The sequence below is a fragment of the Excalfactoria chinensis genome, chromosome 3 (genome assembly GCF_039878825.1).
Source record: "Excalfactoria chinensis isolate bCotChi1 chromosome 3, bCotChi1.hap2, whole genome shotgun sequence".
In the NCBI taxonomy this organism is placed as follows: Eukaryota; Metazoa; Chordata; class Aves; order Galliformes; family Phasianidae; genus Excalfactoria; species Excalfactoria chinensis.
In genome coordinates this window covers 77,762,633-77,780,725 of record NC_092827.1, presented here as the reverse complement: position 1 = coordinate 77,780,725, position 18,093 = coordinate 77,762,633, and the positions used below count along the sequence as shown (strand labels likewise).

Here is an 18,093-nt window from a genome sequence, read left to right as displayed (position 1 = left end):
ACATATATATATATAGTACTCACTTCAGACATCCTTTTAGCTTCTTGTTTGGTGAAACTTCAGAAAACATAATTAACCATATGTTGAGAGATGTTTGCCAAGTCTTAAATTCAATTTCTGTAGAAGATATTTAAGCACTACGTTATTCACAAATTTGCACTGTTGGAATCAGAAGAAATTTTTTAAATGAGAGTATTATTCTTATTTGTTTGGGTAAATATTTGTATTTATGAAGGTTGTAGAACTGGCAGTACTAAAGACTGAAATTTTCCATTTGTTTAGATGGGGAAGATCTGTGCAGGCAAAAGGATTTCAATCATCCCCTAATTGTGTCGCTTATGAACTTCAAACTTTGTGCTGGGATGATGGTGTTCTCTTAGAAAGGAAAGTAGAGCAGGTCAGGAACATTCATTCTTCTCCACAAATATTTGCAGTGAAAACAGAGCAAGATTACTCTAATCAAAAACATAGACAGAAAATGTTAACTTTTTGTCAAACATAAGAGTTTCATGTGAAAACTAGAGGGCTTTTTTTTTTTTTTTTTTTTTTTTTCCCTAAAGGAAATCTAAATAAACAGTAAAATTTCAAATTAGATTAAAATCAACCAAAAAATTAAATTGTATCTGCCTAAGTAGCAGTATGGAATTATAGTCAGGTGCCTTGTGATACCTTCTTATCTTCTGAATAGGATTTCTGTTAGGGCTGCTTTTCTCAGAATAGTTGTTTGTCCTTGGGAACTTTTCTGTGAAATGAGTTCAGTTTATGCTGCCCTGAATAAGAACTTTGGATTATTTGAATCAGATACATTTCACCTTTCTATTCCTATGGAACAAAAATAAAACTATCTTGCTATAAGAAAGGTAAGATTGGATTTTTATTTTCTTAGCTGAAGAACTTTTCTTTGGGTCCCCTCTGATTATAGATTGTCTGGTTCCAACTTCTCATTAGTTTATGAAGCCATCAGATTTAAGGACAAGATATCTTCCAGTGTTATGGTCCCTGTCATGGATGGAGCAGAAATGTTTGAAGGCTAGAAGAGGAGGGAGAAGTGTTTGGGGCATTACATGCTACTGGCTGCCTATATCTTGCAATAAAATTTTCCTGCATCCTCTGTGCTGTCTGTCCCAGCTGTAATGGTAAATTATAGATAATTGAAAGTGAAGCTTCTTAGCTGTTATCATTTTAAAAACAGCTCTTATATTCTATCTTCACATATTTGTATTGACAACATTAAAATCACACATTGACACAATAGAGAACTTCACATGTAAGTCATTTTGATCTGGCTTTTAATAAATTGCATATTTTAACTACTTATAACTCCATTTTTAGTAATTTCTATTTTACAATCTTTTTCTTTTTTTTTTTCTTTTTTTAATCAGTGGAAATGTATTTTGCAGCTCACAATGCATGAGAAAGGGATGTTTTAAGCCATTGCATAAAGATACTTGTGTCATAGGTGAATACATGACTCTTTGAGGAACCTAAGCTAAGATCAGTCCACTGAGATGAATCACAAGATTGCTCCAAATTGGTTCCACAATGCTTTCGAATAACAAAGAAATAGTCTCTTTTTCTCTAAGATGTTAATTAGTTATATTTCTTTGGTATTTATACAACAGTCCGATTCTCATGACCTGTGAATTTAAGTGTGTGGGGTTTCTTTCATTTTCCATTGGACAGCTTTTAATAACTTAATTAGTTCTGAAAATATTTTTACTTTAGAATGCCTACTAATATGATATAAATAGTAATCAGTCTGGAGAAAAATGGGAATTTTTTTTTCTTTTTTTTTTTTTTCTTTTTTTGCTTTGTTTTTTCTTTGTTTTTTTCTTTTTTTAATTTGTTTTTTTCCTATCCCTAGTATCCAAAGGTACAGATTATTAGAGACAATGAACAAGTCTCAAAAATTTGAGAGATGTAGTCCATCCTTGCTCAGAATACAAATACTTCTGAAACTGCACATTTGGGGTTATGTTTTTCCTTTATCAGTTCCATTAATATCAGTGAATAATGGCTTCCCATGTGGTAATCTAATTACAGTTTGAAATAACTGGTGAACTGGACCACTGTCATAGATCAAGGAGGAGATTAATTATGGAAGGGTAAAGATGAATTGTATGGGGCATGAGATCCTAACTGGGAATAATGAGATAATGAAATAAAGTCAAGTTTCAATTGAATGCTAGTGACATCTGCACAGTGAATTCTGTTGAGTAGTGGAACTTGCAGAAGCTCTAGCACATGGGATATTTAAAACTGTGTTGGACAAACATGAAGAAAAAAAAAGTATAGAGAACCAATTTTTCACTGGCAACGAGATGGGATGGATGATCTAATATCTCATTTCCACTCTCAGCGTCTACAAGTCTGTTTGAAAAAATACTTGGAATTCTGTATGTTTTCTAGCCTCACTTGGACTTCTTTTGTATGAAGCAGCAGGAGCTCATTATTCTGTGAATGTGCTTGTCAGTAAATAGCTTCATTTTCTGTCTTTCATATTGTGCAAAGCTAAATTTTAGGACATGTGAGGCCAAATTTTGGCCCCAGTTATGAATACCTGCTTAGTTGCAACAGCAAAGAGAGCTCAGAAAATTACTTGTCCTATGGATTACAAGATCCTTAAGCAAGCCAACTGCATGTGAAATTTCTGGTGGTGGGAAATTAATGATGACTTGGTTATTTTTATTTTTTTACATTTTAGAACTAACTATTTGCATTTTGTTTCTTTTGCAGACCATCTGAAAGGAAAGATAACACAGAGACATATTCAAAGAGCTGCTCTAGGTAAGGCAGGAACACTGAGAAGCAGCGTATTATCTCCCAGGTCTTAATATGTTTGCTGAGCAGGTTGTATTTTTCCAACAGTTCATGCCATGATATTTCCATATTCCATAACATAAAGGACACAGACTTTTTGAATTTTGCTAGAGATTTGGCTCAAAAGGCATCTGATTTTATGTATGGTGAGGAAAATTATTCAAAAGTTTATTTGTTTCATATTGGATTTGCTATTACTTTCTGCTTTTTGTTTTTGCTTTGCTTTAATTGTAAAAAGTCTTTTTAGGTTGACCAACACAGAGAGGTCTAAGATCAGAGAATACTAGAATGGCTTGGGGTGGAAGGAACATCAGCGGTCATCTATTTCCAACCCCCCTGCCACAGACAGGATATTTGCATTTGATTATTATTTTTTGTGCTTTCTAATTCCTCTTTGTTTCTGTCATTGACTGATAGATATTGATTTGTGCTGAAGCTGAGATTCTAGTTAGGCATGTTGCCACAATCAACCTAACATCCTTTTAAACTTTCTTCATTCCAATGGTACTGAAAGCATATTCTGGTAATTTCTTTCACATCCAGTTATAGAAGTTGAAAAGTTATTCCTTGCAACTCCTGTTGACACAGCTGTGAAGCTAAAAATGTCTACGTAAGTTGTTCACATACATGTAAAGTTATCCAAATTTGGCTTCAGATGCTTTAGGTGGCCTCCATGGATTTTGTACTGAAAACAGCCTAGTAGTGACTGTATGAGAATTCCACTTTTAGGACAGTAAACTGTAGAAAAATGTGACCAAATTCTGCTGGGGGTAATAACAAGTTAAGCCTGCTTCACCTAGATGTTGGGCTCACTGTTGAAGCTTGTCTAGGTCTCTCTGGATGTCTTCCTGTCCTCAAGGTCTTATATGTATTGTACAGTAATTTCTTAATATGTAGGCATTTGTGTTGCAAATGCTATTTTAATTAACTATCTAAGCTGGTTTTCATAGAACAGATCAGCATAATTTTTTCATGTCCTTAGGAAATGGCAGATTAGTGACCTTTCCAGCCATTCACATTGTAAATATTCTCTTATATTCTCCTAGTATGTCCCACAAAGTTGTAGGCAACCTGTGTGCTTTTTGTGTTGTTTTTTTTTTGAGCATTGCTCTCTACTTACCATCACAAACTCTGGACTGCACTAAGTATTTTCCATACTTCTTTTTCTCCTTAATTAGTCATTCTTTTAAATATTCTGGAAATTGTGACAGTATTTATTATATGAGATGGGGAAATACTGTCTGCCTTTTGGACGAATGTTCCTCCAAGGAGTAACAGGTGTCAATTCTCCCAGCAACTTTCTTGGTGACTAGAAAGCAATCAAGATATTTTTAAATAAAAGCTGCCTGCTAAAAGGGATAATTGAGAGTCTGTTGAAATTCCAAAATGAAATAAAACACGCCATTGTTTCAATTAGGAGCCAAGTAAACATCTTCCAGCTGCCTTTTTTTTTTTTTTTTTCTTTTTTTTTTCTTTTTTTTTTTTTCTTTTTTTTTTTTTCTTTTTTCCATAACTTAGATCATGTTATGGTTAAAACTCTGTAAGAAGCTGTTCTACTTGGATTTTAAAGAGTGTAGATCTGTTTCCTCTGTGGTGATGTTTAATATGTGAATTTCTGATTCAGTGAAGGGTAACTCCATTACTTAGCTCATTGTTCTTAGCTCTCTTTTATAAAACGCCATATGCAGAGAAGTTATAAAGAATGAAAATGGATAGGAGGTTTTGTTGGAGGCAAGGATGTGCTCCATGATTTTTATTACAAAACCAGAAACACTAAATAATTTATGTAAAATTACAAGTATTCACTCTCAGCATCTTTGTTAATGATTAGAATAACATATTATGCAAATAACATTTTATTCAGTAAGATCATTCAGAGTAACATTCAGTCTGAAATGGCAGGAAATTGTATGACTGAATTGAAAATTATGATATTTTTTCTCAGTCCTTTCCTGCTCTTTCTTCTGCAATTTATTTTCATCTCCTCTTTCACTTTTCCTAATTCCTCCTGCCTTCATTTTTATCTCGTTCTTCCATTCCTCTCAATTTCTATTTTCCTTAAACTTTTTCTCTCCACAATGTAATTTACTTTTGAATTTTCCCTCTCTAAAGGCTTGTGTGATTCTTCCCTCTATCTTTTCACTTCCTTCTGCATTGTTAACTACATTTTTGGGGCAGTAAAATTAAATAATTTGTACAGAACTAAAGTACTGACTGAGCAAAAACACTGGATCACCAGCATGCTTCTGAGTGGAAAAGATGGCAGAAAATGTCAGAAAGAGAAACATCCCCTGGGTTTGCAATGTTACAGAATGTAAACTTGCTAATCAAGGTGAAGTGACGCAACATCTTTAGCACCACATGCCTTTCTTTTTCTGTGCAATGTCATTGTTTCTTGTACAGCTGTCCAGAAAAATTAGATCTAACATGAGTAAAGATGCAAATGTGGATCTGCAAAAGGAATCTGCATCTTTTATAAGTATTTCAGCATAAAGCCACAGTTCTATCAACATCTTACTTGGCAAAAAGTTTTATCTAGTTTTGTAACTTCACTTTTAGAAGATTTTTGTATTTCTTCTGATTTTCAAAAATAAGGTGACCAGGTGTGTCAAAAATAACAGGTGTGTTTCAATTCCAGAAAAAATATATGCCAGTACTTGATTTGTTATAGAGTTGCAAATGCCTGAGAGCAAGCTTCTGGGGATCTGTTGTTTTTGCACTCAGATTTGTAACACGCACTTGTTTAAAGCAAAAGTAGGGAGCTTCCTCTTGATCTTTGGTCCATCAGTAGCCTTTTCTATATAATCTTTTCCTACATTTTCAAAGCTACATACCTGTTCTTAGGTTATTAGCTTTAGTTTATGCTGCTGTTCCTGTGTGCTATGTGCATCTCTGCATTGTGCTCCATTTTGTTTCCTCATCTCTCTCCAGTTAGAATTGAAAGAACAGCAATTTTGTTATTGTAGGTTGGACTAGATGATCTTTTGAGGTTCCTTCCAATCTCTGACTTTCTGTGATTCTGTGATTATCAGTGGAGTATTTAGTACTAGGAACTGCTGCTCCCACTTCTGTCAAATGAGTTCCAGTCCATGCCACTAGAAAGGTTGTGTCACCATGGTTTGTCTCTTAAGTATATAAGGGTTGCTTAGGAACTGTATGAAATGTCTCTCTGCAATCAAAGCACAGCATCCTGCTGACAACGGAAAACATTTAACGAGGCTAATAATAACTGTCATGAATTCATCTTATGTGATTTCTGCAAATGGAAAGCACAGAGAGCTTCCAAACTGCTGGCTTGTGTCAGAGTTAATCTCTTATTTCAATAAACCCATATTTAAATAAAATGAGCTCCATTTCTTTCACTGCTTTACATCTTGTAACTGAAAAGCCATTAAAATTTCTTCATGTGAAGCAGTAGAATCTTGATCTGTACTAATGTCATTAAATGAGGAGAAATCAGTGGTTCTGATCACAAAATGACAGGAGCTGAGAAAAGAGACAGTCTGTGTTTTCCCACACAAGCCTGACACAATCCACGGAGAATAATAGATGGTCTGCTTTAAAGCCATCATTCCTGGCAGTCAAAAATGATAACATGTATAAGGCTTTTGGAGAAATAATCAGTTTGTCTGAGCTCCAGGCTGTTAAGGGTTTTGCTTTGTGATAAGAGAGAAAGACAAAACAAAAGCAACGCATGTCCTCAGTACCACTAGGTATCCAGAGGTGCTTCTGAAAGCCATACAAATGGATTCATGCATTTTCAGTCCATAAAGTATTCTATTTTTAGGAGGGAAAAAAGCAACGCAGTCAGTTTGTAGTGGCCTCAGTATAAGGGATATATTTCTCTTAGAAATTCGCAATTTTTTATATGCATAATGTGTCAGTGTGTTTTGTTTTCCATTCGTTGCTGCTCGAAATCTCAAGCAACAGCAGTGCTTTTGTAAAAGTTCGCTGCTCCTGTGCACGCAGGGCATGGATTTTATTCCTACTATGACCTCTAGTGGTACCAAGGCCATTCCTTTTAGTGGTGGCTTTTGTTCTTCACTTTCTACACTGAAGGAAATCCATCACGGATGTTTTGCATTGAAGTTTGTTTTAAGAACTCTGATACTGACAGAAAAAAATGGTAAAATGATGTTTCTTAAAAATGATGAGTTTTAACTCTTGCTTATGTGAATATAAATATAGCAAAATAGGCTGAACATTCAGAAATCATTGTCTTTTTGCCTTTTAAAAAAGATTTACTCTGACAGTGATAAATGCATTCCTGAATTTGTTTTTTTGTAATAATTTTAAGATGTAAAATGCTTTTAGGAAGGTTCACCAAATCATTTTTCAAGCAAATATTTATGATACTGATGAGCAAAGAATTTTGAACACATATATAAGTCATTACATGGGATATTTTAGGAATATAAGAAGATCTTTGCAGCTTCTTCTCATTGCAGTGCAGTTAAATCATTGCAGTTATTCCAGATTTGTTCCAAAGGAAAACAGCATAAAACAGCATAGTCTGGCCTCAGGTAACTGTGAAGTTATGCACTGTAACACACTCTCTTAGTTTCGCATATTGTTTTAGGCTTAGAATTAGTGCCATCCAAGGCTAAAACTCTGAACTCTTGCAGAACTTTTGTATTTCTGTATGCACCAAATTCTTCTGTAAAGATTATTGCAGTCAGGAAAAAGAAACAGGATTTCAAAGCAGCAGTAAGACAAGGGGCAAAACTTCCCTTGCTACAGTACGTGAGGACTGTTGTCAGGTGTGCTTTGGGGTTTTCTCTGTACTGTGCAGGAATGAATTTTAAAACTCTATGAGAGTATTATAATATGAAGACTCTTCTTAAACCTGGCTTTTCAGGCCTCAAGCTCAAACAGACCTCTCTTTTTCTGGATTTCTCTTCAGGTTTTTTATAGGTATTCTGTAGTTTTGTTTGTTTGTGTGTATTTCTGGCACCCTTTCTGGCAGGTTTTACTAGATACAGTTCTAAACTCTAGAAACATCTATGAGTTTCCTCTTTCATTGTATCCTCAAGAATGAGAGCATTACATCTTCAAAGGAACTCTTTCAAGAATGTTATTCTGCACTGCCAGAGAAAAGTCTGAGATTATTTATGCTTTCTTATTAAGCTTCCCTCATGATCCACTCATCTTCAGCGTATCAGATCTCAAAAAAGAGTGAAGCACATATTTGGATCAAGTTCTATTTCTATTAGGAATCTGAACTTGTAGTACAGAAATTTAGTTCTCAGTTGTATTGACACAGGCTTTAGCAATTCCCAGTTGTTAGGGCAGCTTGCAGTCTTTGTAAAGTTTCTTGCAATATTTCTTTGACAACCCTAACAAGTTCAGTGTGAATAGCATTATTACCTAGGTTGTTCTGAAAGTTATATCTCCCATTTATTTCCATGAAAACTACAGCATACACAAAGTGCAAGAAAACAATTGGACAGAGCAAATTCTCAGCTACAAAACACTGTTTCTCAGCACAGTCACCACCATTAGTTCTGGTAATTAATTTCTTCTCTACTTTGCCCAAAACTTTTCACATGGTAAGATCAAACAAAAATAATGATTAGAATCAAGCAGTTACTGTTAATTTCCCATGAATGTGCAGAAGTTGAATATACTTTTCCAGTTAAGAATCTAGTGGATGAATTGTGATCATTTCAGGTTGTCGGGATATATCTTCTCATAGCAGGCAATTACCAGGACATGTTAATTGAGCTTCATATCATTTTCTTCACAGAACATAGTGAAGTTCTTTTTGAATGATGAGAGATCAGTAAAGGTATCCTTACTTCTTCTTGTACCTTCTTGAGTTGATAGCCTAACACCAAGAGCCTCTTTGATTGGCTCCTTCAGCTGATGGGAAAAGTGTGGCACTTAGAGTGGGGTATGAAGATGGCCGGCATAGGCAGAAGATCCTGAAAACACATTCCAGTCCCCCAGACCACTCAAGTTGAGCATCGTCACATTAGTGGTGGTTTATTCCTAATATCTCAGATTCATGATAAGCAGTCACATTCAGAAGCATTTTCCATGCTTTTCTTTCAAGAAAAGTGTAGCAAAACATAGCAAAGAGACATTGTTGTTCTTTTTTTCCATGAAAGCTCTTGAATATTGCAGAAGTAGATGTTAATGAAGTCTCTAAACTGATGGATGATAAATCACACCACTTCTTAAGAAGCAGGGAAATATCAGGTACATATGTCTAATATTATGAACAAGGTAAGTGATACAATAAATAATCTTATGTAATCTAAAGGCAAAATGTCTTTAGTAAGCATAAGCATAATCTGAATTAGTAAGTGCTTCCTGAATATGATGCAGTGTATTACTCTTCCACCACAACAACTGTCATGCATGAAACACACTAAACTTGAAGCTTCTGTTTTTTAGTCACAGTAAAGTTCACTTGTATATTTGGAAACCCACAGAGAACTTCTAGCCACAGTAGTTTCGTAAGAAACTTTCATGGCTTGAGTACAGCTGAGGAGAAGGCAACACCTTGTTTCATGTGCTGTGTATATTTTAAGGAGCACAGATGTAGATGACCAGTTGCAAAGAAGAGAGCTAAGGAAATAGAAATGTGAATCTGTATTTAGCCAAAATAGCTCACACAGAGTGGAAAAAATATCTTCACTTTCAAAGTGTGTGTTGCAAGTCAGTTACTTTGAGTGAATATTAAGCCAGCAGGACAGTAAACAGTACACCTAGAGTACCCAGAGAAGAAGCATACTGATGGGCACTGTTGCTAAACTCAGTGATTAGAGAATCAACAGAATACAAGCGCCTTCAACCCCCTACACATGCACATTTATATAAACATATATATGTATATAAGAAAAAAAGAACATGAAAATTCCTTGCAAGATGATCCTGAATAGCAACTGAAGGGTAGCTCTTTTTTAAAAAGCCAAAACAGCAAAGTATGATGTAGTGTGAAAGCACTAAAGCCTGAGTTTGCCAAGAGCTGCAAAGCTGATAAATAAAGCAGTAAAAATACGAAGTGGATACTGAAGTCGCTTCTAAATTTTGTTACTTCGAGTGACTATAAATTTAAGGAGATAAACACAAAACTATTCAGTGAAAAAATGAAAATCTTTCACTGCAAAAGTACAGCTGGAGGGCAGGGCACAATGTTATTTGAGGCACAAGGACAATAAATCCCTAGGAGTTTGACTTCCAGGATATATTCAAGTTGGGAAATATATGAGTGCCCCTGAGAGTATAAAGTTTAGGGTCACAGAGAGTTTTCTTGCAAAATCTTGTGACTGTAGACAAGAATCTGTCAGAGTGTTTCAAGTTGTTGCCTGCTTTCAGTAAACTGTGGTGATTACCCTTGGTATCTCGTGCTGGAAATAGTGCTTTTTATCCATGTTTTCCACAGTGCTTTGAAACAGTGAGGTTGTCAACAGGTGCTATAATTTCGTTTTGGTACTGTGTGATCTGATCACGTGGAAAGTACTGAACAACTGACTACTTCCTTTGCTCCAAAATTGGCTCTCTCGTTAAATTAAAAGCATTGTAACTTTAAATGCCTCTTATAATCTACTTTATGAACAAAGTGTGCAATGAATTGTCATCTCACACAAGGTTCACCCCAATCTGAAACCTGAACTAAAGGATTTGACATTTCAGTGCATTTTTCTGTAGGGGAAGGAGATACATACAATGAAAAATAAACTCTTTTGAGAAAGTAAAATATGAGGTAAAAATAAATTCTTCTTAGATATCTTGGATTTGTAATCAAACATTGTGCTTTGTATACCATACTGACTTTTCAGAGTTGTCTCTCATGTTATTTTAAATATCTGAGCCTGCCTGCTGAAGAATGATACTGTTAGATGTCAGATACAGAGCACAGACTGAGCCAGTAACCTCTGCCTTAGCTTCTTAGCTTGAGCTGTAGCTGAAATTGCAGTTGGAATAGAGGACTACAGTGTGTCAGCCACAAGAGCCCATGGGCTTCAATGTTTTCTTCTTCTGGTGGGGTCTGCATCAGCTTATGGTGTACACTTCTCTTTCCATCGTGTATGTATGCAAAAGTTTGTGCAGCTCACCTTGCTTACAGCTGTGTTTCTTGTTTTCATCACCAGCATATTCCTAGTGGGAATGTGCATAGCTGTTTTCAGGATTGAGAGTGCTGAGGCTTTGAATCACAGATACTCTGCGTGTTTATTAACATCTTTATTATTACTTCTGCAGATAATTTATAACAAAACAATCCCTTCTACAGTGTATAATCAGCAGCAAAACATTTTTCTTTGTGTTTTTATGTATGTGAACAAATTCTGCCTGAGGTTGCCATTTGAGAGCTAGTACAAACATGTTTTTCTGAGTATTAGATATCCAAATGAATCAGGAAAGGAAAGCCACAATATTATGATCCCACATCTCTTTGTAATGACTAGCAGAATTTGGTAATGTTTTCATGTAGAAAAATTCTCCCTTCAGAAACAGCATTACCATTTTAAGTTGTTTCTGTTTTCCACTCCCCTTCATTCTCAGGGACTAAAGCTTCCACTCTTTGTGGACATGCATGCTCAGGAGAGTCCTTTTCACTGCTGCTGAGGACAGGGTTTGCACAGACTGCACTGGGGTGCATTCAGGATGCACATATGAGCATGGTTCACCTGGGATGCAGTAACATCCTAAACCTTTGTTTTTTTCCCATTTCTCTCAAGCCTGGATGCTGTGTGTTCACAAAGGGGAGAATGAAGTTAGCTCTCAGGAGCTCTTCAGAAATTGTCTATCCTTGATCATCCTGCATAGTGATGCACTTTGTCACATTATGCCTTCCTTCTGAGGAGGAAATCTGACAGACTAGAAACTATTGATCCCCTGAAATCATTGATAGACTTGCTGCTTTCCTTGCAGGATCTGGCGTGATTATTAAAGCCTTCCCATTATCAGCCAGGTTCAGTTTTGTTGTATTATATAATGCCACTGTTCTATTATCTCCTCTGCCATGTTGTTTGCATCTCTTGACTTGCATACTCATTTCAACACTCCAAGTAGCTTATTTTCAAGGGGGTACTCTCCCCACCACAAATGTCATCTCCCTGTCGTTTTGTAGTCTGCACACCTAATGAAGCCTTTAGATATATGAAATGAGAAGCGTGCATGGGCTTTGTCCATCTTGGCTGTCTATATTAACGTGCTTGATCTAAGCACTCTAAAAGAAATAAGACACTTTTCAGTTTCATTTGTACTAGGCTACAGGGTGCTACAACAAAAGATTAATGACTGTAGTTGGCGTGCTGACAGCCTGAAAAGAGTCACTGCTGCCCTCTTATTCCAGACGGATTCCATTCCACAGAGAAAGGCTGCACTCCTTGGGCCTAATGACAGGTTGATGTAGAATTTATTTTCTTGGCAGAAGTAGTGATTCGAATATAAACTTGCATGTACTGTACAGCAAATCTTTTGTTTCTTTTCAGTTTTCTTCAGTTATAAAGGTTAAATGTGTTCGGTTGGGAATCTCAAACTGTTCTCGTACATTCTAGAAATAGAAACTGTGGTAAGACTAGTACATAACTATACATTTCTTTTCACTGTGGAAATGAACCTATTTCATTCAGCTCTTGATGGAAAGGCTGTTTTGCTGTTTCTCAGAAGAAGCATGCCGTGTGTTGCATGCTAACTAACTCTGTTATAGGACAGGAAAATCCTGAGCTCCTTTCTTAGGTTAACTTGGGCTCTTGGAGAATTTTCACAGTTCTTCTCTGTCCTGAAAAAATTTCACAAACATATTTTCACAACCTTTCCTGTACACATACAAACTGTCTGAACCTGGTGCTGATCACTGTTATTTTCTATGTGAATGTTTTAATCTTCTTTCTGTTACTTTGTTTCCAGGAACCAGTGCAGATACTATTGGATCTTCTTGTCTTTGTAGCCAGAGCTTTCATTGAAAGCATTTGGCGGTGGTTTATGAAATGAACTGGCAATAAATAAATAAATAAATTATTTTTATTCGTATCTAAAACAAATATTCCAGGAAATTCAAAAAAAGTAATTCAAATCTCGATAGTTATTGAATCTCTCTAATATTAGTTAAGGCCTAAATATAGAATTTGAAAAACAATTTACAGAAGGGAAAAACTGCTATAGATCTCCATTTTTATTTTTTTTTTTAATCCAGCTTTTAAAAGCAGCTTGTATTCTAATTAGAAGTTGCTTCTTTAGAAATAAGATGGTCATCTCTTTTATCTGGTCATTCCTCCTACAGCTGTTTCCAATCCTTCTGAAGTGCTAGATACTCTTGATCCAGTAGAAGAGAAACTTCGAACTCAAATTGAAGAAGAGAAAAAAAGGTATAACTTCTGCCTCAAATCATGCTCCAGAGGATAAATTATATTGTATTACAGTTCTATACATGGTTAACCTGAGGGTTTTCTCTGACATTTTAAAAAATGTCAGCCCTGTGGTTTGCTGATAGGTTAAAAATTTGTATATAAGCTGTTGGTTTGTCTGTAAGATGCCACAGTAAGCAAATGGGGAAAATCTATGCTAGGGCCAATGGTCAAGAATAAATAAAAACTTAATATCCCCCTTGAGGATTAGCATTAGAAATTTGTTCTTTGAATCCAAATGTTCCATGGACCTTCTTGATTCATGAATGTCATGCCTTCCTTGACCTAAGGAAAACTTACAGGCTATGTAGGGGTGACTAGTTGTAAATAATATGTAGAATATGCGTTGGTTAACCAATCTTTCTGTTCGTTGTATTGTAGCTTTAGCCAGGAATATTGAAGAAAATAGATGCGAGGATATCACATCTATGTAATTTGCTGGGCATTAGTATTATTATCTGTAGCCTATGAGGTAATTTCTGACTGTTTTAAATGACAGTAATTTCTGTCTACACATTAGCTTTCATTTGGAAGGTCAATCAATGCATATCTTGACATAATCAAACCTGTATTTAAGTCAGTATTGGCTGCACATGAATTTCACTATTATTTTAGTAAAAATATAGTTTTCCAGGATAGGCTTCTTGACTCTACTCTCTAGTGAAGCTGTCGTCAAATATGAAAGATCCCTTCCTACCACCGCTCTGTCCATCCTCACCACTACATCTCTGATTATTAAATATTCTTTTGATTTTAAATCTGTACCACTTCTAGTTAGAATTAAACTTTATTTGGAAATGTGGTGTAAAGTCTTTACTACTCTTCTTCTCTTATTAGTTATGATACAATGTTCAATCGCTTGAAAGGGCTGAAGGTAGAGATTGAACACCTGCAGCTTCTCATGGAAAAAGCCAAGATGAAGCTGCAAAAAGACTTTGAAGCCTGGTGGACTGAAGAGGGAACAAATCTACAGGTACGCAGTTACTGTGAATTTCTTCCATTTTTATGTAAATTTAAAATCTTTGATAATTTCATTAAGACATGATTAATTGACAAGATAGAAAGGAGAGTATGAAGGATGAGGTTTAGGTCCTGATTCACCACTGCTCATTCCAGTGTAAATCAGACGAAGCAAATGTGAATTATGCTTATAAAGCTAATACAAATAAAGCAAACCCTTGCTTTCTGCTTTATTTTCTGTTTTGACTTCCTCCCACACAAACTGAAGGAAAGCCAAGAACATTCCCAAAAATTCCAAAGTCTCTGATGGAACATAAAATGAATAGAAGCAACTGGAAAAAAAAAAAAAAAAAAAAAAAAATCTTTCTCACTGCTTGCTGAACTATGATTTCATCGCTTTTATGACGTGTGTATTAGAAAATGGCAGTCAAGGCTGCGATATGGACAAAATCCAACAAATGTAATTTGTTTTTTAGCAATGTTTCAAAGTCTCTTGTAATCTTTCTGCTTTCTTAAGCTCCCAGAGGGTCGCTGACTCTCACCATAGAGCATGTGTCCCCCCTGATCTCCATCTGAGTCCAACCACTACCATCCTTGCCTATTTAAGAACTCACTGGAAACAGAGTGTTCTGTTTTAAATACTTTTGTAAAAACAAGCTAAGGAGATGTCATTTTAAGCAAATTATGTGAAGTTCACAAGGCAGTGAGACAGCTATATGGTTTCACAAACACAGGGGACGGTACAAAAGGTCTGGAAAGGAAACAACTGAAATAACAACATAGCTTTCTTATTATCTCCCCTTTTGACACTTTTTTTTTTTTTTTTTTTTTAATGGCTTCCAAGCAGTGACATGACATTTTGTAGTGCAGCATGGCTGTGAAATGCATATCAGCCTAGTGGAAAAGACTGCTAAGTGCAGTCTGTATAAATCACTTATTATTTACTAGAAGATAAGCTTTAGTCTTTGGACAAAACTTGTTCTAAAAGAGACAGAAGATTTTAGTCAGTATTTTGTTTAATCCCTGTGAGTATAAATTTAAACCGTATTTTAAAGGAAACAGTCTAAAATAAATAAGAGATTTAATATGAGGAGCTTACATATTGGTAAAATCATGAAATTTGCTTAAATTCAAGTTATCATTACAAAATACTTTTCAAATTAAAATCCCCAACCTATGGCAAAGATGATAATGTTTTAGTTACTTCCTCTCTAAAAGTTTAGACTTTTAAAATCACTACAAGTAATAATTTCGAATCCACTGTAGCACGTTTTTTCTGTCCCTTAACAGAAGAGGTCTCTCATGATTCACCAATAGAAAAACTGAGGGGAAAAAAAAAAAATAGAAAGGGATTGATATCTTGGCTCTTTACCTATCTATACATCTGAGCTCCCGAAGAAACTCAAAAAGTGAATATGTGCTGTTACAAATTAAAACCCTTTAACCTGAGCTTAAATATCCATGACTCAATCCTACACACTTTTCTCACTGTTCAGAAGTGTTTGTCCAAGTGAAGAAAATACTGTGTGATTCAGATTGTTTTTTGAATGAGACATTGACCTACCTCGTTATAGCTGAGACCTGTAGGCCAATATTAAGTGCTCTATAAAAAAGTCCCATCCTGCTACATAGTTTTGTTTTTCAATCTAGATCCAGCGAGAAAAGACAGAGTTGGTTAGCTCACCGAATACCACGATGGTTTATCCCCAGTTTATCAAATCTTCACAGCATCTATTGGCTAACAGGTAAATTGATCATTTTTCTCTTCCTTATTTAGCTGTAAGATAATGTAAAGTTTATAGAACTGTGGTACACCAGAAGGTTTTGCAAATATAACACTCAAAAACTGCATTTCTATTTACAAGATAAATGACTGTGTAGAAAACGAATTCTTATAATTCAGTTGTTTTGTAATCTCACTGAAGGTATCTTATTGTAAATCAGTCCTTTTGACTTGCTAGTCTTGGTACCCTGGAAACCTATCACTGGGATTTCCATGACCGATAGCTAAGAAAAACAAGCCTGTTATCACTCAATTTTACTATTCAAGGATATTGTATCTCCTTTGGAGTTAATTCAGGGGGCTGCAAATCAAAACAGATTTTAAAATAATTGCATGCATAGCCTAGGTTTCCTGTTGAAAAAATGTCCTGGTGCTACACTCATGCAGCATATTGTTCCACAGTGATATTGTATGTGATATGGCAAGGCATTGATTCACCCTCCACATTACAACAAAATAATGATCTGAGTTATTTCATCATTGTTCTCTTCTAATTTCAAAATATCTCATTCAGATTTGAAGTAACAGATATTTCATGTCCTTCAAGTAAGGTGAAGTGCAGGAAAATGTGTGCCACCAGAACGTGTAGGTTTCTGTATTCATTGTAAATAAATGCAGATGTTCTCTCTCCCTCCTCCTCCCTTTCTTCCCTACTTCTCATTATGTAGTTGATCTTTCTCTGATGAATAACTTGCTCTATGTTTTTATAACTGTAGTCAGCTTAAATGATGTTTTCTGTTTTGCAGTAAATCGTAATATGTCCTATATGCCATAAATACTGGATTTGCTCAAAAAAGTAGAAAATATTCTACTTTTCAGTAGTAAACTCTTGTGTATGTACAGTAAATTCCCCACAATGAATGTAGAGAGAGAATGAAACACCTAATCCCCATAAGGGTGTCTGAGGAGGCATTTTCAGACTGACAAAAAACAACACTAGTCTTCTCTACTTTGCTCCAGTTCTCATCCTGTGTTCTCTAAAGACTTAGGCACTGTTCACTTTGCAAATAGTTGGCATGATTTAAGACCTGATTTGAGATGTTCATTCCTGGCTTTAGGCTGAATGCTACAAGTCCCACAGAAAAGCTGGTGGCACAGAAAACAAAAGCATTTTCAGTCTAGCACAGTGCAAAGCCACCCACCTTAGCTCAAGCCATCCATGACTACTGTTTGAAATACCCTTTGACTTTGTACTGAACTAAGCTAAGGACCACTTGTGCAACTTCTCTGCCTCGTTGCTCATGTGAATTCTTCTCATTAGTGTACAGTGCTATCTTCTGCAGTTTAAACTAGAGCTAGAAATACCATAAGATACCACCCAAGAAGCTTTTCAATGCAACGCCTTCCACAAGTAGTAGTTTCTCTTTCCTACATCCCTGCTCATTCTCAGAAGCAAAACTACATAACTAGTTCCCTTATAATTTTCTTACTTTTTTTTTTTTTTTTTTTTTTTTTTCCCTTCAAATGCCTTTACAGCATGTACCAGAGAACAGGTCTCAGAAGATGATATTTAGTATTTGGAATAGAACATGGGAAGGTGTTTGATCACTATAAATTGCTGACCTTATTTTGGTGGTCTGTACTGCCCCATGTGGTCTCTCAGAAAAACTAGCATGCTTTTTATAATGTGGAGTTTCTCTGCGTGTAAGTAATGGACATTTTGACCGAGATAACTGACTGATCCTTTCATAGGTATCACAGACCCAGAGCATTCACATTCTCAAACTTACACTATAGAACAAATAATGAGTATATAGTTTTGTTTTCTCATATCCACAACGTATCAGTATTCTTTCAGTGGTGATTTGAAGTTAACTGGTTTTTTTCCTCCACACAGTTTCAGAGAGCTGATCTTGTATTAGCTGTTCAAACGTACTTTACACAGGTACATTTCCAGTGTGATGTGTATAGAATTGGAAACACTATTTCTGCTTTTTGTGAGGCAGAGCTGCAGTCTGAACATCCCACTATGCATGAAATTTTACTTTTCCTCCTACCTGAGGCAATAACATTTTAAAGTAGAAGCTTCCAATTTCACAGTCTTAAAGAATATGAAACAGTAAAATCTTTATTCCCAAGGATTTATTTGACCCCAGTTGATGCAGGAACTTTGCCTGTTCCCATGATTGTGAAGGATATATCTAGTCTACAATTTCTCCTCTCTTTTACAAA

The 18,093-nt window shown here is 35.6% G+C and overlaps 1 protein-coding gene across 1 annotated transcript in view; it reads left to right on the top strand.

Moving 5' to 3' along the window:
* KIF6 (kinesin family member 6) overlaps nucleotides 1-18,093 on the top strand; it is a 117,103-nt gene that overhangs the window by 89,738 nt on the left and 9,272 nt on the right. The window contains exons 16-19 of the mRNA XM_072333784.1: nucleotides 2,737-2,787; nucleotides 13,055-13,139; nucleotides 14,016-14,151; nucleotides 15,789-15,883. Coding sequence (XP_072189885.1) covers nucleotides 2,737-2,787; nucleotides 13,055-13,139; nucleotides 14,016-14,151; nucleotides 15,789-15,883 — 367 coding nt within the window. The remainder of the gene's footprint in view (nucleotides 1-2,736; nucleotides 2,788-13,054; nucleotides 13,140-14,015; nucleotides 14,152-15,788; nucleotides 15,884-18,093) is intronic.